The following is a 24,583-nucleotide window of genomic DNA, read 5'->3' as shown; positions in this document are numbered from 1 at the left end:
ACTCTGGTTAGGGGGCTCTGTGCTAAACTCTGCCATTCAGGTATTCAAGGAAAACATGCACAGCAGTAATTGCTTCTAATGGATGTAAGCCTGCAGTGGTCCGTGCTGGATGTCGGAAAACTGCAGAAAAAGCCCTATTGTGCCTGTGTGCAATCAGCATTTCAAGTGCCAAAGCTGTTTTTCTGGCTCAGGAAAGTCAGCAGTGAAAGATGTAAAAGGGCAGCAAACAGAGCTGTTAAGGAAACCTCCGGGTAACTTGACCAGCCCCCACACCCAGTGTAATGGCTGGAGCTGTGAAAATGGAAAGTTTTGCTCCAAGGTGACTTTGCTAAACAGGAACTGAAAGGAGTGACTGACCACACACAAATCAGCAAAATCCCATCTTACTTATTTGCTAAGTCCAGCTCTCACAGTTCAGTAGCTGCTGTCACATTAGTGCTAATACACCTATAATTTGGGCAAACAAGGCTTGAGGTTCAGTGCCTGTCAAGCGAGGCCAATGCTTTCCATGCTCCCCGTCCCTGCAGCCCCATCTCTGCCCAGTGCCACACTGCTCCTGTCTCCCTGGCACTGAGGTAGCAGCACCTTTTCTCCACTGATGGTACTGAAGATCTACAATCAAGATGAGGAGAATCTGAAGAACAGATCATCCTGCAAGGCAGTAACGTCTCCCACCTCACTCTTATTCACATGGTCATAATTTTCAGCTACTGCAGTGGCAGCTTAAGAAAAACGAAGATCCTGAAATGAGCAGATAATACATTCAACAGCGTTTCAAGTTGCATCGTGGATAATTAAAATATTTAAGGGACACGCTGCAAGTTGTTAATCAGGGAACATTTATGTGAATGGTGTATGCCCTTTGGATTCAGTCCCTATGGCAACCAAATACTCCAAAAGGATGCGCTGGAGGAAGCATGTCAGGAGCTGCCTCAACATTTTAATTCACAGAGAGAACGATGCATAAATACAGCTACTGACAAGCACAGCACCAGCAAAAAAAGGTTTGCCAACAGCATGCAGAAAGCCACAAATGGCCCTTTGCTTTTTAAGACTGAAAAAGGTCCATTATTCCTTTAAGAACACTGACTACAAACATCAAGAAAACTGGATGGTGTTGCACACGCGGTGTTGAATCCCGCCTACAAACTGTGTTTCTGCTCCTCGTGTTGGGAGATTTTGCATCTCTGTGTTCAGAAAAATCGTTTCCATCTCCCCCAGCTCAACAGGGGACAAACCATGAGAATGCAACAGCGTAAGGACAGCTTCTGGGTGTGCTTGGGGTGGAAAGTGAGAGGAATGATGGTCTTCAGCTTCAAAGTGGGAAGAGCGGCTCGGTGCGCAGCAAGGAAAGGAACAAGTGCGCTCATTTATGACCTGCACTGCAGAAGGCAGGCTGCTCTGCCATGATCTCAGCATGAGCAAAATGCAGCTGTGAAGCTCCTTCCAGCCTTCTCCCTTGATGAAGTGTGAATTCTTCAATGGGCAGCAGAAATTTTGGAAATACTCTGGTGCCGGAAATGCTTGAGGATAATGTCAGATCTGGCATCTAATAAGGTCTAGCAGAGGAACTCTGTGCTCTGCTCTGCAGTGGAGTCACACCCTACATGAAAAGGAACACTTGAATCTCTTCTTTCATCAGGAATTATGACTGCGGAAAGAAATCTCCCCAGTGGAGGGTGCTGGATGGTGCAATGCTGCAATTCCAGCCCGGTTGTGCACAAAGCCTGAAAGACTCACTTGAGTCTTATAAACCCAAACGCTTCCGCTCCACTCCTCTTCCTGCAGCCTCCCGAGCCCCATGTCACTACAGAGGCCCCCCTACAACTGCTGGATGCTGTGGAAGCCCAACCTTCAGCTCCTACCAGGTGGGCCCTCAAGGCCACCCGTGATTCTGACATCTGTAAGTACAGTCGTGGAAAAGACTTCATACAGGTCTGCTGCACACTCTTATTTCAGTGCCGAGTGAAAGACAGAGAGAAGCATCCGGCCTCAGCCTGCAGGTACTTTCCTAAGCCAGTAATTGCTGCACAGTTTGTGTTCTTGTTTTCACATCTGCCATGTGTACAAGCAATTCTATCGAGTTCACAGTAAGTTTTTCCTTCCAGACCTCTCCATGCCACATTTTTTTTCCAAACAGCAAAAGCCCAGTGAAGAGCAGCAACTTGGGTTTGGCAGAACTCCTGTAATCCAGAGTTCCTGCATGTTAGGAGGGCAAAGCGGGGTCCGTGCAAATTCTTGAGAGCTTCCCATTCCCATTGGCACAGCAGACAACAGCTTCCACTCACTGTACCTGTAATTCCTGGCAAGCAGGTGTCTTCACCTGCTGTCTTCACCTCTCTGCCCAAAGCCACCTGCTCCCCATCCAGTCCCAGTCCTACAGAATGGAAGAGTGCTGTCCTCTACATGAGGAAAAGCTCAAAAATAACCCTCTGTGACCAGCAGGAAATCCCAGCAGAGTTAGAACAATGTGCAGCTTCCACACCAAAGAGGCTCAACAGAGAGCCAAAATGTTGGGAAGAGGCAGCCCTCTGCCCAGGCGTTCAGCCACGCTGGCTCATATCAAGCAAAACGGAACTCACACACCAGGTCCCTGCAGGGGCTGGTTCCTTCTTTAACTAATGCATTGTTATGGATGGACCCCAAATGGTCAATCAATCCCATGATTACAAATTCAATGGCTCATCTCTCCGAGTCCTGGTGACACTGTTTCTGTTTTTGAGGACTCAATATGGTTTTGGTTTTGAGGACAACACCCCAAACTGCCAGCGGTTTGTTTTAGGGAACCATCTCCTCCCACATTCATATAACCATCTGCAAAATGGATTACATATGTTGTGTGCAGAGAGTTTGATTCAGCTCTGACAGCACAAGAGCCTCTAGCCCAAATATCTGAAAGTAATAAAACCCATCCCATCCTCCTGATGCCTCGTGCTAGCAGCGAATTGACCTATATTCACTTCTCATTAGAAAACCTGTCAATAGTAAGCAACCTGCATGGATATGTAAACACAGTTAAAGACACAACGAAAGAGCTATTGGTTTCTGGCCTGTGTCTCAGCCTCCTCCTGCCTTGGCTTGCAGTAAGGACACAAACCCGTCTTGCTCTCATAAGATGAGGAATGGTAATGCTGGTCCATGCATGGCTGCTTTGTGCTGTATTGCAGGCCATGCTGATGGCCGCTGGAAGTGACTGGAATGCCCCACTCTGCCTTATGATCACTCCACAGACAAACAAGGCCAGGAGGGACAGAGCACCCACTATTTCACATGCAGAGATGGGAAGCAAGACAAATTATGGAAGGACGCAGTGCAGACAGCAGGCACGGAGGCAGCAGGAAGCTTCTCCTTCAGTGCCTATGTCCCCATGCCCACAGCCCTACTGCAGTCACGGGGCACAGCCTCCCCCCAGCAGCACAGAGCACATCCCGCAGTGCCACACGGGGAGCTTGGCGTGCTGCTAAAGGGCTCTCTTTCCTTTCTAGCATCAGGAATTTCCCACCCCTTCATTTTATAAATTACCAGAACAGACATTTAAATGTTCAAGAGTAATCTGAACAGAGTATTCATGCCTTGGGCATTTTTGCGCTCTACAAGGAGAGAAACAAAAGGGCCTCATTTAATATCTCCCTGTAGCATTCTCTGCTCTTGCTCTTCCATCGCCAATCTCCAAAGGCAAACTCGCAGCGGTTCAATGCTCCTGCAATGCTCCAGCCCTCCCCTCCTCCTCCTAAAGAGCGAGATGTGCTTTTAAAGCAAAGCTCACAGGCAGCCCAGAACAGGTGGTGGGAATCCTTTCAAGGAGAGAAAAATCATTTGTAACCAATAAAAAGAGAAAAATATTCTGATTCCTGGGGTTTGATCAAGCACCCAAGGGAGTCACTGGGCAGCACGTCTGCTGCTGCAGCAGCTCTAAGCACCTGCACCTGGCCCCTTTGGGGGAGCCTGGGGGCTCTGATCTATGGGGGATTTATGAGCTCTGTGTCAGCCCCTCCTGCAAGGCACAGGGAGGAAGAATGGCAGCCCCAGACAGGCAGCTTGAGCACACCCCCCCCCAGCCCCTCTGCCTGCCCTTCTTCCTCCCTGACTGCCAAAACTGAAGAGAGCAGAAAGGTGAAAAGTAAAAAGCACGAATGGGTTTCTCTGCACAAAGAAGGGGTGGCAGTGGGCTTGAATATTCACCGAATGTGACTTACCTGCACAAGTCACTTTTAGAGAAAAGGACTGAAAAGAAAGCAGTCCCTCAAGCCTTGTATGAACACCCGATCCCTCAACTCCCCACATCAATCCGGCCCTTCCACAACCAGCACTAAGGTCACTTTGAGCCACGTGTGCCCACCACTGCCAGGCACCGGAGCTGTGAGCTCTACACACACTGAGTGACACCCCATCACTCAACGGCTTTGCAGAAGCAGCCCTACAGCAGTACCAGAAAGTACCCTCTTTAGTTTGCAAGGCTACAAAAACTGGCCAAAGCCTTCACACAGCCTGAAACACAGCTGCAGTGTTTACATCTCTCCCCGAGAACCACACAGACATTTATCACTGTATGGCCGCGCTCCCCCAGCCACAGACCAGACCTGGCATCCAGGGAAAGACTGTATCCCAAACAAGCGCCCACCCCAAGTACCCGTGGGGTATTGCAGCGTGTTGTGGCTGCCCAGAATTGGCTTCTGACCTGAAAAGGGAAGACTTTCTTCAGTCACTCTCAGGAAATGTTTTTGCTAAAGGCCAAACTCCAGCCATATTCACCATCCCATACTGAGGGTGGTTTTTCTAAGAGCTAAGGATCACAAGGAAGCCACGTGGTCAAACCAGAGGTCATTATTCATCAGCTCCAGGGTGCAGAGGGAGCTGCTAAGCAATCAGCAGTTTGAGAATAGAGCTGCTAAAGCCCTGCTGGCAGTTTAAGTACTGATTTTTCTGGCTAAGATTCATAGGGATATCAAGTCAGCATGAGGATACCTTGTCAAGGGTGGTAAAGTCAATACTGTAATAGGCTGTGTCGTTTCTCTTTAGTGCCACAACTCTACGACTTCATCGATACTCGGACCTGGAGGCAAAGGACACGAGGATGCTGCTCTGCGCCAACCCACAGCAGCTCAGTCCAACAGATGAGGTTTGCAAAATGGGAATCACACGGACCTGCTTCTACTTAAGATGCCTTAATACCTGGGGTTTAATATTAACTTATTGGTTCCTGACACAATTACACAATGGGAGATTTTTCAAAGGCACAAAGTCAGCAGGAATTAAGTGAGGCTTTGACCCAAACCTTTAAAATCCACATAACCACACAGTTCACCTCCACTGCAACCTGGATGCTTTCAGGACCACCACCAATAGCAAACAACCTTTGTCATTTAACCGAATGTGCTCCAAAATCTCTGTGGAGCGACCTGCCCTCCCAGTGCCAAGCTGCGCAGCTCCCCCAGCTCCACGCACCCACAGTGGAGAGCAGTGAGGTTCTGCCATCCCCTGCTCCCTGCAGACTTTCCATTGCTACCTCTGGAAAGCAGCAGATGCTGAAGGAAAGGCCCTGCAGATTCCCCGAGCTCCCTTTGAAAGCCAAGGAGCACAGATGAGCAGCATTCGAAATTAATTACAGCAAAAACCCACTGCATTGTTCTCTCCTCCCCTTTCTTTTTCTCCCGACCCCCGATCGCAGAGCTTTCACTGCAGCCTCTGTGCGGTGTGTGTATTTTCCTAAAGTCGCCAGGGCCAAAACAGTACAGCTGAGACATTCACAGAAGTCAAAGAGAGTGCAGAGCCAGGTTAGCACGGGGGTACAATAGTTCCTTAAGAGCGAACGTCTCCCCTGCCCGCTGGCCCCCTCCTCCCAAACCTTCCGTCTCTAATGAACCTTTGGTGTCCGTCCACCAAAAACAAACATCAATCAGGCAACAGGCTGTTCCTTTTCCCCTGTTGCTGGTCTGAAATAACAGCCATCCCCTGCTGGGCTGGGAACGCCACTTCCCCGTCCAGCACACATACAGGATAATAAGGGGGAGGCGAAGGAGGGAGGAAAGCCCGCTCCAAGGTGCCAGAATACACAGCGAGCTGTGCCTGTCGGAGCCAGGGAAAACTTGGGAACACAACAGCTTTTGATTCCTTCTGTCCCACTGGGCACGTTAATTATTTAAGGGCTGGCTTGTGAGCTGCTGGTGGTGGTAGGAAAGGGGTGGAAGGGAAATCAGGCTTTTCCCCGCTGCCCCAGCCCCGTCCTTGTGCTGGCACAACCGTGTGTGCACGTATGTGTGCACGTATGTGTGCACGTATGTGTGCATGCAAGCAAGTGGCTTCAAGCCTGCTCAGAGCCGCGTCCTCCCCACCCCTGCACCAAGACCTTCACTGCTGGCTCACCACCACAGACAGAACAGGACAGCATCTGGATCCAATGAGTGACAGCAGAGAGCAACGCGCCTGGACTCCTCTCCGCAGTTCCTCGTGTGTTATGACATGGGGAAGGGGGAGTTTATACTGGATTTCGACAGAGCTGGAAATGGAGCCGCAAATCAGAGTTCGGCTCATGATTTGCTAGCAGGGCTTTCTAGGTGTCTGAAGCAACACTTTGGAAGGAGCGCGGGGAAAAGCAGAATGTAACTACATCTCATTTGGATGGAGAGGACTCACAGATGTTAGGAGTATTTTTGATCAACAGCTTTCCTGGCACCGCTCTTGGTGGAATCCACAACCTTGACGGCTAGCTGAGTAAGAAAGTGCTGGCAAGCTCCCGCCTGCATGCAGGCAATTTGCAATGCTGCCAGTCAATATTTCAGTGAAAACAAAATTGCAGGGATCACATTCAAAGAGGGGAAAAGGCAAAATAAAACAAAGCAGAACAAAAAAAACCCACAAAAACAAACAATAAAAAAACCCCAAAACCAAATAACCAAGACTCGAATTTTAGGAGAAACTCTGACAGGACCCGTTGGGAAGACCCCCCCCAAATCATAACACATCCTTTGTTTGCTTAGCATGAACGCCCTGTGATGCTAAGGGGAGCCCACCAGCAGCTTCTAGCTCAATTTTTAAGATTGATTCAATAATAAAAAGGACGATAATGTTCGGTATTGCATAAACATTCAATTTCTTCCCCAGCTGTTATGCCCACGCCAGGTCAGGCTGTCCCTGCAGGGCTGGTGCTGGGAGCTCCTCACTGTGCCATGCAGGAGATCCACATGCAGGGGCTGCACAGCTCTTTGGAAGACATCGGATCACCGATAAACACAGAAATACAGAACAAATTGAACCAACAGCAGCAGCAGATGCAGGTTCGTAGATGTCTGCTTATTACCAAAAGCCACCCCAGCTGAGACTTAAATAGTCTCTGTTATGCAAAACAGGAGAGGGAGTGGAATTGAGGGAAACTGGCAATTACCTAATTTTGTTTCCCTCCTTGCCCATTTGCTTTTCATCAGGTGGCTCCATGCTTGCATATGAGAGGTGCTTGTGAGTGCTACGTTAAGCACAAAACCAGCTTGGCACTTTCCTTTCACTGGGAGGAAGTCTACACGTGTAGAGCACAAGCACAGCCAGCACGTTATTTGATGTTATCCTGCAAGTGCCCCCCGTGCTGCCTGGGAAGCAGCATCAGCCGGGCTGCACCATCCCTCATTCCAAGCTGCACTTCTGAACGTGACCCAGCTCACAGCCCAGCACTGTGACCCACAGCAGGAGATGCACACACCAACCTGCAGTCTTCTCTCTCGCCTTCTAAAAACCTACTTCTCGCTTAAATCATGCACCCCTAGCAGGCTGCCTGCTGAAGAACTCCCATCTGTGCCACCAGGCTTTGCTGCTCACCTTGCTAACACCTTCCAACCACGTACCTGCAACAGGGCACAAAGCTAATGCCCATTCTATTGGAGGGAGATCTGGAAGTAGGACTATTCCCTCAGGACAAGCCTTAAAGAATTCATTAGTGATGAAACCAATGTATTTCTTCAGCAACGTAACAGGGCCCCATAAAAATTACTTCAATAACTTTTACAATGTAATGGCAAATGAGAAACCTTCCATAGGCGTTTTGAACTGTCCATCAGAATCCTATAGCAGAGATGTAATTCTACCATAAATTTTTCTGGATACTTCTAAGTTTATACATATATATATATATATAAAGACTTTTAATTTCCTATTACCTGCAAGACTTTGCCGTCCATTCAAACCAAATACATGAAGTAAAGCACTGCAGTCACTTGTCTGTCCCAGCAGTTTACAAGAAAATATTTACTGTTTGGAAAAAAGCCACCCCAGAACAAGTATCCTTTTCAAAAGCACAGAGACACAAACACAAACAACGTGCCAAGTGCTGCGCTCCTGCCCTGCACACCCAGAGCCAGGGGAAGCGAATGGGGTCAGCGCGGCCCCGGGGGGAAGCGGCAGGCAGGCATGGCTGTCCTGGAGCTCCCCGCTCACAGCCCTGCTGCCAGCTGGGATGAGCGGCACATCAGGCTCATGCCACGCGTTTCATTTGCTCAGGAACTGAAGCTTTACGGAATCTTACATGAATAAAACATGTCCCCGAGGCTCAGGACAGAGCAGAAGCAGTGGATTCAGGGACTGATAGCTGCGCGGGGGCTGCAGCTGCTGCTGTGCCATGGCTGCCCGCCCGCAGCACAGGCTGCAGGCTGCCTCGGCCCCGCTCCGCAGGAAGCAGATAAGCCAGCTATAAACAGGGAGTACAAAACACGGTATCTTGCAAATGTCCTTTAAGAGCCTGGCTAATGTAAACTCCTGCGCACATTTGGAAGGAATTCTCTTTCTGGTTTACAGTTGGATGGTCCTTTTATCTCCTTTCACGTGAAAGCTAAAATTGGCCTCTTCAATCCATAGGAGCTTGAGCTGGCGCGCTCAGGATGCGCTATTTTGCTTTTATAGTTTATTTTAAATATAAAGTATAATTAAAGAAAATAAACCGCTCACTTCATAACATTTATACAACGAGGACTCTGTTTGTTTTATTTATGTTTCAGTGGGCAAGGCACAGCGTGCCGTTGGCTTTCTGTGCCACTTAACAAAGCCCCGTTTGAAATCTCAAATCTGAAAGGAAATGAACAAATTCTGCACAGGAAAGGCAGTTGAGCAGAGAGTTGTTACATTACCCTCGGTAATCGCGCATGCATGTGCTCCTGCGTGCCTCCCCCCACTCCAAAAACATACCCATGGCTTGGATGCTTTAAATCAAAAAGCAATTTCAGTCTGTAATACGCAAATAAATAATTAAACGCGCTTTATCTCCTCCAGTATTGCCTCTATTCATTCTAATCCCACTGACGGGAATGCAGCAACGTACCCCACATCCTTAAAATAACAAAACAAAACACAAGACACCAAACAGAAGGCCTGGAAATGTTTACGATTCAACTTTTCAACTCTCTTGGCTGCAGCCTGAAGCTACAAAGCAAGCTCTGTGCTGGCTCACTTAGGGGAGACGCACCGGGAGATTGCAGTGCAAACTGCACAGCAAATGGTGCAAGCCAAAGCCGCCTGCCAGCACGAGGCCATTCTAACTCTGCAGGCACACAGCACTCAGCTCCAAGTCGATAAATTATCCACTTCTGCATTCTGAACGGTACGAAGCTGGCTGGACAGTGTGGTTATGGCAAATGGCCTCTCCCTCTTGCCCACTGTATGTGTTTTCCAGATGGCTGCTATGGCTATGGGTGCTCGTATCCTGAATTACTGTGAAATGCATGTGGCTCATAGGCGAGACATTGATCCCAGTGCATATTCCCATTCCTAAAGAGAAGGCTGAGAGCTTTCCAGAGCCTGCAAGATGACAAAACTGCAGGAAGACTCAAAAGGACTGCACTCGCTGCAGCTTTCTGCACTTGCTTTTGTTCCGAGCTGTGTCTAACTGGCTGTGACTTGTGTGATTATCTCGGTTACACACGCTGGTAGAAAATCAAAGCCCTCCTCTTTCCCTGGCCACTGTGTAATTATATATCTGCATATGCAGGAAAGCCAGACAGCTAATATGGTCATGCAGGCAGTGACAAAATTAGGTGGATCTTTTCAGAATGATGCTGGGATGGACTCACATGCTGGATTTCACAGTACTTGACGGTATCCAGCACTGCCAACCGCAAGCATTCACAAATCGCAAGCCATCTTTAAAATGACGTTAAGAACAAGGTTTTTGGCCTTCTTTTCAACTACCTGCTGGCTGGGAAGTACAGAAGATCCACAGTTCCAAGCTTTCCTCTGTGGCCACAAAGACTAAAATCTCACTTAAAAATGAAATTAAAGCTTCAATTCTCATACAATCCTCTGGGGGTTTGGGCTTCATGAAATACACAGATTATTGTACAGTTGTGCTAAAATCACAGGAGATGCAGAACGGGGAGTAGAGCAGCTGCAGAGCATCCTGAGAATGGTATCAATCACAGCAATGTGGCTGCTGTCTATGTAGATGCACTGCTTTTATTTATTATTACAAATGCTGCTGTGCAAGTCTTTGCATGCCTGTAATTATGGAGGACTGTTGTCCCATGATTTCAGCAGCAAATTAACATCCCCCTCAAGTTCACACACACTGTCCAGGTGACTGCAAACAGGTTGGTGACCTTGTCCAAATGTAACCAAAACCTGGTGATAAAGCTGAGGTCAAGGGACCGGAGACACCGCTGCTTTTCCTGCATTTCAAACCCTGCTGTGGACCCCATGCAGCAAACTGGAAAAACATATGATACCACTCCTGACCTCCGCTCACATCACACAGAGCCCAGTGCCTGACGGGCTGTTTGCTCTGCACCCTTCTTGCAATGCAAAGCTTGGCATCAAGCAGCACAGCAAGCACGGCAGGCTCTGCTCTCAGCTGCCTGCCTGCACCGAGCCACCAGGAAGCTGCACTGCCACAAACCCACACCCAGCACCTCATTCTCAGCTCAGCTGCATTCGGGTTTCCTGCTTTGCTGGCTGTCACAGGTTCCTCCTCGACAGAGAACTCGCTGCCTGCCTTGCCCTTGCCCTGCTTTCCACTCTCACCCCAGCTCTCTGTAACAGCCATCGGTTTTACAGCACACCCTACACTGGAGGTCTTGTGCTCCCAGCTTTTAAAATGATTTAGTGTGACAGTTTAGTACTGAATTGTAAAAAAGGAAAAAGAAAAAAATAATAATAAGAGGAAAAGAAAGGAGAGAAAAAGGAGAGACAGTCCCCTAAAGGCAACAGAATTATGGAGCAGTGATCTCAGAGGAACGAGGGTTCCTCTCTGGTTCAGACGCGCTTGTCAGGGCTCGGTGTCGTCTCTGAACAAGAAATCTCTCTTGCTGGCCCAAGGCACACTTTTGTGGTCAAGAGGACAGAAAATAAAAGAAGGGAACTTCAAAGGCCCATAAGCTGCACTGGCCCGCTGGGGCGGGTGGCTGCGGAACATCCCATGGCTGACAATTACAACTCGCGCGCCGGGAAGGCTTGCCTCCCTCTTGTCAGAGGGATGAGACACAGGCTGTGAGCTTTAGAGCTTTGAGGATGTGTACAGTTCATGATGAAAGATAGCACTTCAAAGCCCTCTGCCTCGAAACCAGGGAGCAGTGAGTGGAGGGTAAGCAATCTTTTTGTCCTGGGGGGCAGCGTGCGGGGGAAGGATAAGAATTATTTTCACTGCCATTTATTACTGCCATGAAAGAGAAGCCTCGTGCTGTTTATGGAATCTCTCATTAAATAGATCTCTAGATAAAACGCTTGATAAACATTCATTAACTGGGTCTCCCAGCACACTTGGCTGATGAGCCCTGGTCTCTGCCTCATGCAGGGGGAAGCAAGGCATGGAGCCTGGCGAGCTCCCCAGTGCAGAGTACCACCAATGACACCCGTGAGGTCAACCCACTGCAGGAGCACGGCTCTAAGGTCCATAGAACACAACCTAACCTTAGCACACCCACCAGCATCACCAGGGCAGGCAGCCAGGCCTTCCAGCCAGCCCTGAGCACTCCCTTCTGCCCATAGATGCACAGAGATGGCCGAGCTCAGCCTATGCTCCCACCTCCCTGTGCTGTGCCTGCCCTTTAGAGAAGGCAAAGGACTGCCTGGCAGATTCCTGTGAGAAAGGAGCCTGAAAGAGAGGGAACAAATCTTTACTATTTGTCGATTGATTCATGCATCCAGAGGAGGTTAACACCTGGCCCTGAGCAGCAAGCATCCCTACAACTGCCCTGCCACAATGAGCGCTCAACAACTGCTTTCCTACTTCAGACACAAAGCCCCGTGCAGGGCAGGCAGGGGATCCTCTGCTTTTGTTCTGAGTTGCTGTTTCCTCCTGAGGGGCACTTTGCCTGCTGAGCCCCAGGAGCTCAGCCCACATCCCAGCTGCAGGTCTGTGTCCGAGGGCTGAGAGCAATGAGAGCCAGACAAAAGGCATTGCTCCTCAGCCGCTCTGCGGAGCTGCCACACATGGTCAAAGGTGACATTTTACAGCTGTTCCAGCCTCCAACAGGTGAGAACCATCTATCTTAGCACTTAATTGCATTGCTAAGCCGCTGATAAACTAGGACAGCATAAAGCAAATATGCTAGGTCAAACACATCCCCGGGGAAAGCCTGTGGAGAACAGGGAGAGCTGCGCCAGACGAGTCTGCCTCGCTGTGCTGCAGAGCATGCCTGCCTGCACTGACAACAGCCCTGCTGCGGCTGTGCTGGGTGCAGTCTCTACAGAAAGCCCCAACTGATTTACAACAGAGCACCACACAAGTGCCCTCGGGAGCTGAGCAGTGCGTGCCCACCATGACTGGGAGCTCCAGCCCCGTAGCCAGGGCTTCGATGCGTGCCTGAAGTCAACGCCATTATCTTGCAAAAGGCATTCCAGTGAAAAGCTCTGCAAATCGCTTTCTCCCAGCCATATGGCATTGCCAAGCCCGGCCCTGTCGGCACGGTGTGCATTTGCATGTGTGAGAGACAAGTTCTGGCTCCTGCATCGCAGAGTGACAACAGGGCGAGGGGAGAATTTAGCGCTGTTTGAGTTTCTGCACAAAATCTCAAGGAGACAAATTAATCTCACCTCTCAGCAGGAGCGGAGGCAGCGCCTGACGGAGCCTGCCTGCATCGCAGCCCGTGCCTCTCAGCAAGGTCCGCCAGCACTGCTGAGTGCAGGGTACAAGCCCAAGGCAAACACTGCCATCCAAACCCAACGCTGCACCATCTACTTCCACAGCAAACCAAACACGAGCAGCCGTCAGCTACAGGGATATAAACAGCAGCGAACAGACTTCGAGACAGCAAATTCGCAGCGTTCACACATTTAACTTCCCGACAGAGAGGTATTTTGAAAACTCGTGTTGCTGAGCTGCTCTGTGATGCAAAGGGGTGGGGGGGACGTTGGGCTTCAACACCAGGAGGAGCCAACAAAGCTGCTCACACTTCAACACAAGCCTCTGCAGCAGATCTCTGTGCCACGCATTTATTCAGGATGGCAAGAGTTTTGTTTTGCTGAGGCAGTACCTTATGGGCAATCTGGCTTGCCTTATCAGCGAGCCAAGGCCGACAGAAGATAAATGCACTTCCTTCCCCATTTGTTTAAGCTCCTCTCCTTCCCCCACATCAAGCTGCATACTTTCACAAAAATATCTGCAAATGTAATAACACAATAGGCTTGTCATCAGTTTCCACATTTGGAATTGATAATTTGCAAAGCTTGGAAAGAAAGAGAATTCCTAATACTTAGCACTGTTGAAGAGCCCAGCTATAACCCGGGCCTGTATCCAGGTGATGCAGCACAACACCACAAGGCCTGTCCATGGCCAGCACCCAGTCCTACACAACTGCAAACTCCTCCTTTTCTTTGGCCCTCTTGCAATAAAGCAAGAAGGTTATTTCACCACTTCTTATTAATGTGCTCATCCCTCCTCTTCAGGGTGTTTGTACGTCCTTCCTACTTTTCATGCTGTAACACAATGCTGGGAATGCTGCAGAACAGCTGCACACCCTGCCAGTTCATTCAGAGCCACATCACAGAATCAAGGAATGGTTTGGGTTGGAAGGTCCCTTAAAGCCCACCCAGTGCCACCCGCTGTACCATGGGCTGTGTGTCCCCCAGCTCAGCTGCCCAGGGCACAGCCATGGCCTTCAATTGGCTTCTTCAGGATTTTGACCTACAGGACCCAGCTCAGTGAGCCCGTCCCTAGGAAGAGCAGCAATTGGAGTAGCCCCACTTCACAGCTGCACTGAGCCTCCAAAGGACAGCCTGGCATATTCACTGTCACTGTCACTCCCAGCGTGAATCCTAACTGGCTCAGTCTCTTAGCAACACCCGGTGAGTATCACAGGTAACTCTCAATTAATAGTAATAGATGGAGCCGAAACCCTGCGACACGCCAAGCATCTTCCACTGCATTTTGGAGGGCTGAGACAGACACAGATGCTCTGTACCCATTGGCAGGAGACAGATGGGCAAGGCCTGCTAAGAGTAACACTTAGATATGGAACAAACAATGAAATGTTTCTTTGTTTGAAAGAAAGGATTTGATTGTATTGGAGGGAACCAGCATATGCCCCCATACCAAGGGCTGACTTCTCCTTTGCCAGCAATTCCTTTCTGTAAGACATCTGCTGCGCCTCTGAATTGCAGGGAAGAAGTTTCACCCCACACTGAGACAACACAGCTCTTCATTTTGACCTAGCACAAACCTGCAGAGCTGATCTTTATGACAGTGGGTGCTGGCAAAACAAATATCCTGCCATTTGCATGAAGTTCTCTACAGCCTCGCACACAAATCACTCGCTGTAAGGCCAAGAAAGAATTTCTCCAAATCACTTACCTTTATTTGCTGCAGGGGAGAACAGCTTCTCAGAGCCTACAGAAGCCTGAAAAGGAAAGAGAAAGGGAGGGTGAGTAATACTCAAGGAGAACTTAAGAAGGCTTGCTCACAGAAACACAGCTGATATAACAAGTCTGTTATCTGTGGACCTGCAATTACACGCTGCACCTGGAGGGTGCAATGTTGTGCCATTAAAGAACAAGCATGCATTCTAAGAAGATGAAAGCAAAGCATGTAGAATCACTGTCCTGATCTCACCCAGCTATATCCTCCTGCCTCGTTTATTTAGGCAGCCATGCAACGCGTAGCTATTTTATCCACAATTCTTCATATCAAAACAAAACCAGAGAAACTGCTTTCAAGATGAAGAAAAAAAACCAAACATTTCCAAGCCTGTCTCATTGAAAATAAGCTCATTTCTTGCTGACCGTGTAAAACGCAGTTGGTGTACTGAAAACACAAGTTGCAAACAAAGCCATCCATACGAAAGAGGGGTGTTGTACAACGTCACACCGAACGTCGGGTCCGTGCTGCTATGCACTTAGTTGGACACGAAATAAAATGACTTCCTCTTGGAAGAAGCCCCCTGTCCTTGCCAACTGGGCTGCACTACGCTGTCTGTGCCTTCGTGCTCCTCACAGCTCTGGGAAATAGTTAAAGAAATCCAATTAACCTAAACCTTGTAAACAGCTTCATGATAATCAGGGTCACTGGGTTACAAACAAGATGATAATGGCAGACAGGAAAAAAAGTCCATCCATTGTAAATAAAGCTTTTATGAGTTAATTTGATGGCTTCCCCTACCCCCACCTCCCCCATTCAAACAGCCAACCTATTGCAGCATAAGCTCTTCCTCCTCGCTAGCTGATAAAACAGCAAGCAGCCTCTACAGAATGAAAGCCGGTCTGAGAGCAGGGAGCACCATCAACATTACCACCATCCACCAGACAGCTAACATTACTGCCAGCATTTCAGCACTCAGTGCTGCACAAATAACACGGGGTGAGGTACAAAGGGCAAAAGATACCCAACGTAAGAGGAGGTTTTCTCCTTCGGCTCTGCTTTACAAAAAAAAGATACGAATTCATTCAACACATGGCTGAACTAAGTTGATTTTCTTTTTGATTTCACTGATTTCATTGTAAGATGCCTCGGGAGATCTGCATGAGAAGAAAGAAATTCTCAGTCACGTCCAGGACGAAGCTGCACGGGTGGCTGTGCCATGCATGGCTGCCACACAGCTCTGCAGAAGGAGCCTAAAATGTCAGGGAAAGCAGCTGGCTGCAGCACACCGTCAGTGCACCGACCAAACAGAGGACAAACCAGGATTCAACGGGGCTTTGTCTAGGCTGGGTTGCAAAGGAAGTGTAATGGCATCATGCAGCAGCAAGAGCAGTGCACAGAGTGACAGCCAGCTCTGAATTTACAACCCATTGTTCACATTTTCCACGTCCAATCAGCACTACATCAGGATGGATCCCAAAGAGATCCATGGGCTCTGGGAACGCAGGCTGGGGACACCAGGCGATGCTAATGGTAAGGCAGGCTCTGCTGGAGCCTTCGGTGAGCACCAGGGCACGTGGCAGGTGGATAAAGCAGGCTACCCAGCTCACAAGCAATGCAACATGGCACCCAGGGTGCAGCTGAGACCGCTGCTGTGTAACCGTGAGGAGCACATCTCATTGCTTCGGGTCCGAATGGTACGAAAACAACGTTCAAGGAAGTCGAGCAAGAAAAATCACTTTTAAGAGAAAGTAAAACACATGGATTACCGCTCTGTCTGCTGATAGCAAAACCGCACATGTGGCACCGCCCTCAGCAATCAGAGCCAACATTTACAGAGCACAGCTTTCAACATTGCAGCCTCGGTTTGCAGACACAAACTTTCACACCTAGAGTTTACAGTAACTTTTGCTCTCGTTTCTGGTGATTTCCAGCTCCAGATCCGAACCGTTTTTGGCATAAGCACCGCTCTGAAACAGTGAATGCCTGTGCTATAGCATATTCTGCAAGCTGCTGGAAAGGCAGGAGGGGAGCTGGGGGAGGAAGAGCCTGAATACATCATTCAATTTCATCAGTCACCCTTTAAAGGAAGCATACAATAAAACCTATGTGTCTGAGGGAGCCCACTAATGAGTGAAAAAATCCAGCAAACCAACGCATCTGCTGGAACAAGTCCCCTCCCAAGTTTTTCTGCTGTTTCAAGCAAACCATTTGCATACGATTAAGCGGGGATTAAAAAAAAATATAAATTAAAAGTGGAATTCTTCCCTTGTGAGCAAAGCCAGGCACTGCGAGTCCTTTATGCGGACGGGTTCAAGCCATCCCAGGAAACCCCTCTTCTTTTTTGATCAGAAAGTGAAAGGAAGCATTTCCCCTTCCCTCTCGCTGGGAGCTTCCAGGAGCACAGCCCGCACCCCGCGGCTCCTTCTGCTGCTGCACGAGGCAGGGAGATGCCTGCAGCCCCAGGCAGGCAGACAAAAGACACCCCATGGCTCTCCTGTACATCTGCTGTTTGTTCCCCACGCAGCTCTTCTGCTCTATCTGCACCACAGCCGAGCCCCAGACGGGCATGTTCTAATAAAAGCTGCTGCTTGCAAAGTCCCACCCTCACCCACAGTACCGACCTTTGTATCGCAAGCATAAAGGCTGCAGCATGTGTCCCAGCAGACACGCACACTGCCATTTCACAGACTGGCAGCTTCCGAGGCAGTCTCGCTGCTGCAACTTAGGAGCCAGCACCATTCCCTCACCATTCCTCCCCTGGATCCCAGCAAACATAAGCACTGGTTCAGCACGAGAAGCCTCACCCCGGCGGCGCTCCCTCAGACTGCAAGCTGCCAACCACAGAGGATGCAGCACAGGCTCCTGGGCAGGCGAGTGGTGTGGCCACGGGCCTCATTCACCATGGCTCCTGCCTCCCCAGGGCAGCTGAAAGGTGCAAGAGCTCTTACAGATTAATCATTTAATGATTATGTAGAACAGAACAATATCATCTGACAGAGCTGGCATTATAAGCTATGTCAGGCCCTGCAGTAATTACTATTCTTCCCAGCTCTCTTTCTTTGCAGCCTATAAAATTGCTTGCAGGGAATAAACAGTTCCTTATCGCTGCGAGCAGAAGTGCTGCAGATCCCCACGCAGCGTCCCGCAGCACAGAGCAGCAGATCCAACCTGATACCCTGCACTGCTCACACGACACCGGGCTCACAAAGTGAGAAAGCACGGCACAAGGGTCCTGTCAGGGCAAAAGCCGAGATCCCTTCATAGTTGAGCGCAGGGTGGTAGGCAAGAAGAAGAGCAGGCAGTAACGCAGCTTACATGTCACTTCTGGATAGCTGTCTATCTTTTAGACAGCCAAGAGCCGGTCTCGAGTGAGACCATTTGCACAGTGCTACCGAACTTAGCAAGTACTGAGAAGCTCTCAAGGAACCTTTTTCCAGTAGATTTCCGAACCAGAAGTGTTGGAGATGCTTTGAGAGACGTTCAGAACAAAGCACGGACATCACTTGAGAATTGTGAACCAATTTTCATTCCTCCCTTTGATCTGTTCCCCTGCCTTTACCCACCAATCCGATGCCATTTGATGGCCTGTCTAGCAAAGCATTTCAGCACACCGGTATCCCAGCTGATTCTGCGAGCCCTTACTAGCAGAGCCCTTTGAGCAGCAACACCAGAACAGAAACCAGCGCCGGAAGGTATTTGTTTAGTTTGTGATTCTCCTATAGGAAACAGAACCTGGTACACATGGAAGTGCAAGAGCAGCTTAGAAATCACACACACGCACAAAAACAAACTGAAATTCACCCTGAAGACCAAGAAAGCATTCAACACATTCCAGCATCCAGAAGCAATGCTTGTGAGTAACAGTGCCTGCTTTGTGAGGGCTGTGCTGGGACTTCTGGGAACCTATGGCCCTTTTCAAAAGCGGTATTATTTTTGGAGGGAAATCCCAGTTTGACTGAGAAGACAAAAGAAAGACAGATCTTCATGTTGGTCATTTCATGCACCACCTCAGGCAAAAAGCTGAAGTACGTGAAAGACATTTTGTCTTCAAGGAAAATTCAGCTCTGGGGTACATGGCTGGCTGAGAGCAACCCAGCTGTGCTAGGGCACAAAGCAGGAAGGAGCCGGATACATCCTCACCTTTCAGCCAGTGATTCCCTGAATAGCAAAGGGCTTCACCTGCCCCTTTCCCCATAGAGACCCCTGCACAGGACTTACAGCCACTGCTCTCCAAAGGGACGGTGCTCAGCAGCTGCCCAGGGCACCAACCTGGCAGGGGCTGCCAGGCACACAGCGCTTCTGGAAACCCCTTTAGGTACTTGCACTGTGACCAGACTGCCCAGAAAAACCCAGTTCCAGCTGCTCAGGAACACTTCTCAATTATGGCTGTTGACTCCCAATGCAAATAAGGACTAACGATTAAACAAGAACTAATTCCAGATGGACCTCACACCTTCTAGCAACATCCCCAAAATTTCAGCCACACTTTTCACTGCAACCTGACAGAATGCAGCAAAACGTGCAGGACAAACACCTCAACCAGGCAACCATGTGCTGAAACAGCAACGCCTCAAGTGAACCAGAACACTTTGGGATCGATTTTGATTCAAGACCATCTCTGAGAGGAGGTGGGTTTCCCACGTCTTGTATAGAAGTTGGCTTTGCAGAGGGTCCGTGAGAAAGAAAATGCCCCTGGGAACACACTTCTGTACAGAACACACCTGTTTAGGTTCCCACCTCGTACTGATTTAACATATGCATATGCAGTGCTGCTCAGTCCTGGAAGGGCCTTTCACAACACACACAGATCTCTCTCCATCACTTTTTCTTCTGCGAGCGCTGATTTCTTTCAGTGCTTTATATAACTGTGCCTATTTTTCGCAACAGCTCCTTTGAGAAGCCAGAACAAATCTGGGAACAGAGGATGAAATTAGGCCAGAGACAGCCTAGAAGCAGAGATCAGAGGTCCCAATCCGCTCCTGAATTGCACCAGATTCACACGAGGGCAAGGTGGAAGCAGAGCGATGTAAAACATGCACCAACCGTAAGGCACAGCAAGGAGATGCTGGTGGATTCAGCCAGCACTGGGCATCGATCAGCAGAGCCCACTGCTGCTCTGCAGTGCTGTGCTGCACTTCTGCCCTGAGCCTTCTCTTTCAGCATCACAGCATGAAGTTGCAAACATCACCGTTTTGACTCCAGAGTATTTGGGGATGGATCAAGCCAGCCCACATGAAGCCGCAAATGCAATATCTGAACACTGTTGTTCTGCTCCATCCCTCCCTGCCCAGCGTGCTCCTTGCCGTGACAGAGGGGAGCCCACCAAGTGCCCTTATAAGGGCAGCTCGGGCACAGCCTGCCAACCCCACTCCCCCTCCTCTCCATCCACCCTGCAGCCCCGGGGGGGACAGCTGCAGCCTGGAGCTTTCCCGCTCCTATTCCCTCCATTAGCCATGCTTTATGATTCACCTTCCTTTGAGCAGTGGCTGTCTCCCAAAGGAAAAGATCAAACTCCCCCTCCTTCCCAGCTCAGCTCCAATAAATAAATAAATACACGCACCGCAAAAAATCTGAGTGAGGGAGGAGAAGGGAGGAAGCTGGGGAGTTCCTGGGCCTCCCTCCGGCTGGTTGCACAGCTGCAGAAGGTCCCTCAGCTGTTTGCAGAGACACTGACCAGAAAAAGACATTTTCCAGCTGTCCCTCATTAATCCCAGCCAAAAAACCCTTCCCTAACAGCACTGTGCCTGCATGGCCTAATTTAAATGAAAGCCTGCTCTGTGCTTACCTCGCTCTCCCTCAACCACAGCTCCCAAACTGCAACCAAAACTTATCTTGATTTTACATTCCTGGCTATTTTCCATTCAAATCAGCACCGATTTCCCCCTTATTCCATGTTCATATGCTCCAACCAATGCAAACAAAAGGAAAAGCAAAACATAAAGGGAGACATTACTGCCCCGGTGCTACTGCAGACTGTTCTTACCTCTCCACTCACAAGGAGCAGCACCGCCTTCGCTGCTGGGAAGTCTGGTCTGTGAGCAGCACCCAAAAGCCAGTCCTTCCCCTTCATCAGCAGGGCAGGTCACGTCTTTCACCGCAGATCAGAAGCAGCAGCACGTCAGTGCCAAGAACAACTGATATCTGCCCCACTCAGTGGAAAGCAATTCTCCACCATACATTTAGAGAAGGGCTTTGCGCAATCTGATTTTACACATCCCAACCAGTAGTGAGATCTCAGGCCTCTTCCCTAGGGCCGATCCCACTCCTGAACAGGCAGGCTTTGCAGCCTAGGCTTCCACATTTAAATTGTTTCCATTACCTAGACATTGACTTAGGCAACCGCAGACTTGATTACTGATTTAGCTTTTGCTACAAAATACAGGGGAAAGCCTGTCTACCAGGAGTAAAGGTTGAGAACGCTGCACAACATACTACTATAGGAGTTTGTATTATTGTCATTACAGCTTGAAACTATCTAGCCAGACTATCTATTTGGCCAGGATACGGATTTTTATTTGCACTAAATCAAACAGAATGGAAAGCGCTCTTTGCAGAACTACCCAAGACTCCTTATAATTCAAAGGCTGCATTGTAGGAAGAGTGATGGGCGAGAGCAGGGACTGCACTGCAAATGACAGGTGGCAGACTGTTGTTTGGTACCTACCAAATTACTCTGCTGCTCCCAGGGCTGCCTTGGCATTTCATTATCCCAACTCTCTCCTGGAAGGATGCGGACATAAATTCACACTTCATGTCCTGGTTTCCGTCAAACTGAGTAAGAGTGCAAATGCTGGCACCAACGGGGAATGCCAAGCGGGGCTTGGCATGCTAGAACAAACTCTCAACTGTGGTCCTTGCCAGCTACCTGCATTTATCATTGTAATGGCCTGCCAGACAGGGCTTGGCAGCCGGCGGAGGAGGGCGGGAGGAGGAGGGCCAGGCTCCGCACTGCCAAGCAATTCATTCCTGCAGCTCCTGCCATCGCTGTACCAGCAGGGCAACCTGCCTTTCGTTTTATCTTTTAACCAATTACGTGTCACCCAAATCCCACCTGCAGCCTCTTCCAACACAAATGGCCATAAATCACCGTTCAGAGATCAAGAGGGCTCTGCAAGACGTTTGATTTCATAAAAAGGTCACTGTCTGCCTGAGAACTGCTGCGGTTCAAAAAGGTACCAAATAACAACCTGCACTGGCAGCCAGGGAAGGAACAGCTTCCATGGTCTGTTGCCTGTTGTCAGATAGCATTAGAACAATTAGGGAGGCCAACGATGGCAGAATCATTAGGATTCAGCTGAACTGAGGAGTTGATACAAATTCAGTAAAATATCTCTTCCTTTCAATTGCTAAAGAAACTATAATTGATTCAATAGAAAAGAGAAAATTGCATGGGCAAATGAGAAACATTCGACACTGCCACCTTGAATAGGTAAGCAGAAGAAACACCTCTTGTCAGTGCCACTTGTTTCCATTTGCCTGCATGCTTCAGAGCGCACCAGATGCACTGCTGTTTCTCAGGCTACTCCAACACTTGGTGGTCTCAGACCACTCAGAATGACCGGCTGCTCTGGGGAAACGCTGCCCCCTGCTCTTCCTGCACATGTTGGATAGGCAGCGCTGAGCCTTTTCTGTGAATCCCAGTGCACAGTGAATGCTTGGTGCCACTCCAAACCATCCGACATGGATGCTGTTCTGGGAGCCCTTACAGTCCATTCCCTCGCCGGTGACATGATGAACCAATTTCCTGCAATGAGCAGGCTACCCACAGGGAGCACAAGAGGTGCAGAGCAAACCGTGCTCTCCTCCTGGCTCTGGCTGTGCCACCTGCCTGGGGCAACCCACTGATACAGCAGCTCCGGGCTACAGACTCCATCCTGACATGGCCTTCACTGGGCTGGGGGGGTCAGAGAGCTTATCAGGAAACAGGCTCTTGTCTGCTGCTATTGAGACTCTTGCGTTACCCGCTGCAACCTCAAAGGAGTGCCTCTGCAGAAAGCTCTTTTGTTGTTGTTGTTTCTAATTCACTGCTCCAAAATATTTCTTGGCTGCGTCCCAGGGCTGAAGCCTTATCTGCCCACCCCCCCAGCAGACACGCAGCAGCTGCGGAGGCTTATCACGGCTGCCTGTCCACTGAGTTTACAAATTAACACCCTATCGAGGCTGCACGAGGGCTGATTAATTGGCGAGAGGCAGGCTGAGGGCCTTTATCACTGCTGGCGACTGCTGGGGGAGAAGTCACAAATCCCGCTGGGGGATGAATGCCTTAAAATGGGAGAGCAGGAGGACGGACGGGGAGCAGTGGTTCAGGAGGCAGATATTTTGGAGACAGTGGTGGTGGAGGTAATGGATCGGTGGGAGGGGGCGAGCTGCAGACGAACGCCAGTACATTATGACAGCTAAAGAAAAAGATAATTAACAGCCTATACCTCATGATTCTAGCTTTCCCTCCCCGGGCTATAATTTAGCCTATTGCTCCTTTGCTCCAGAGGACAATAAACATTTATTATGTTAAATACATAACTGCGCTGCACAAAAGCACCGTTCTTTTGCAGGTCCACTCCTTCCACAGCTGTGCAAGCCGGGGGGAGGGTGATGGGCTTCTGCAGTGGGCTGCCCTTCCTTGCAGAGCACGGCTCAGTCTGAACACTAAGTGCACCCCTGGCTTTGCACTAAGGGGCAGCATGCAGGGTGGATTCCTGAAGAAAGCAAAGCCAGGGGAAAGCACAGAGCCCTTGTCTGAGCCCAGCAGCCTCGCTTGGATATTCTGGGGGGAATTTTCAACCCCACCAGAATGACGTGTGGGAGGGATTCCTACTGCAACGCAAAGATTACTGCTGTGTGAATCACACAAGCGCAGCACTGGCTCTGCGTCCTCCAAGCACTTGATCCATTGCAACTGTGCAGTGATTGAGGAGATGTGCCTATTATAGTGGGACACGGATTGGGGACTGCTCTTCCTTGGCTTCAGTGTGAGTGCTTGCTGCAGCCCCCCACCACTGTGTCTGCGTCACAGCACCGCAAAGTCATTATCAAGACCAAGGGAACTCACTTGAACAATATTGAAAAACTCAGTATGCCTTTGAAGGAAGCCAAGTAGGACATCCATCTACGCCTGTCAACATTCATCGGGTGTTTCTAAGTTGTCAAGTTTAATCCTTGCAACCAAGACAGGTGGAATTCTTCTAAAAAAAATGCAATAAATGTAAGCTGGGTCTCCCATGGAGCAAAGCATTGCTGCCATGAAGAAATACTGCAATCACCTCCTTCCTAGTCCCTCCTATTAACACACTAGTAAAAAATTCAAAGTGAGGCAGTTATTTCCTGAACCACCTGGAGGTCTTTGGGTCCACGAACCAACCAGTTCTGGGCTCCTCAATTCAAGAAATACAGGGAACTTCTAGAGAGAGTCCAGTGAAGGGACACAAAGATGGCTGTGATCCTGCATGACCCAGTGTTGGCAACCCGCCGCAGCAGAGGCTGGTTTGATGATCAGCATCCAGCCCTTCCAACCAGCTGCCCAGGGTTTAACATCTGCCATTAGTTTAATCTGAAACGGGCAAGTACATTTTGAACATTAGCCCAGGAAAGGAACATCAGCTTGGTTATTTAATACCTTGCTCTGATAGACTCTGAAGAACACCGCTGTGGAAGGTCCTCTCACAGCTCTCCTCCCCAAAGAGAAACCCAGATTAGTTTGAACTAGGCTAGACCACCGCACGCTACGAGCAGCTGACCCATGGGTAATCAGGCTAACGGCAACAACACCTCCTGGCACCACAACCAGGTAACAGCAACTCTATACATGAGGGAAACATCAAA

The 24,583-nt window shown here is 49.4% G+C and overlaps 1 protein-coding gene across 18 annotated transcripts in view; it reads right to left on the bottom strand.

The window, feature by feature from the left end:
* The window catches only part of FBRSL1 (fibrosin like 1), a 397,085-nt gene that overhangs the window by 33,248 nt on the left and 339,254 nt on the right, over positions 1–24,583 (bottom strand). For all 18 annotated transcript variants that reach the window (XM_072350966.1, XM_072350967.1, XM_072350977.1 and 15 more), the window contains one exon: positions 14,759–14,804. In XM_072350966.1, coding sequence (XP_072207067.1) covers positions 14,759–14,804 — 46 coding nt within the window. The remainder of the gene's footprint in view (positions 1–14,758; positions 14,805–24,583) is intronic.

Source organism: Excalfactoria chinensis, chromosome 16 (assembly GCF_039878825.1).
Source record: "Excalfactoria chinensis isolate bCotChi1 chromosome 16, bCotChi1.hap2, whole genome shotgun sequence".
In the NCBI taxonomy this organism is placed as follows: Eukaryota; Metazoa; Chordata; class Aves; order Galliformes; family Phasianidae; genus Excalfactoria; species Excalfactoria chinensis.
This window is presented reverse-complemented; position numbering and strand designations above follow the sequence as displayed.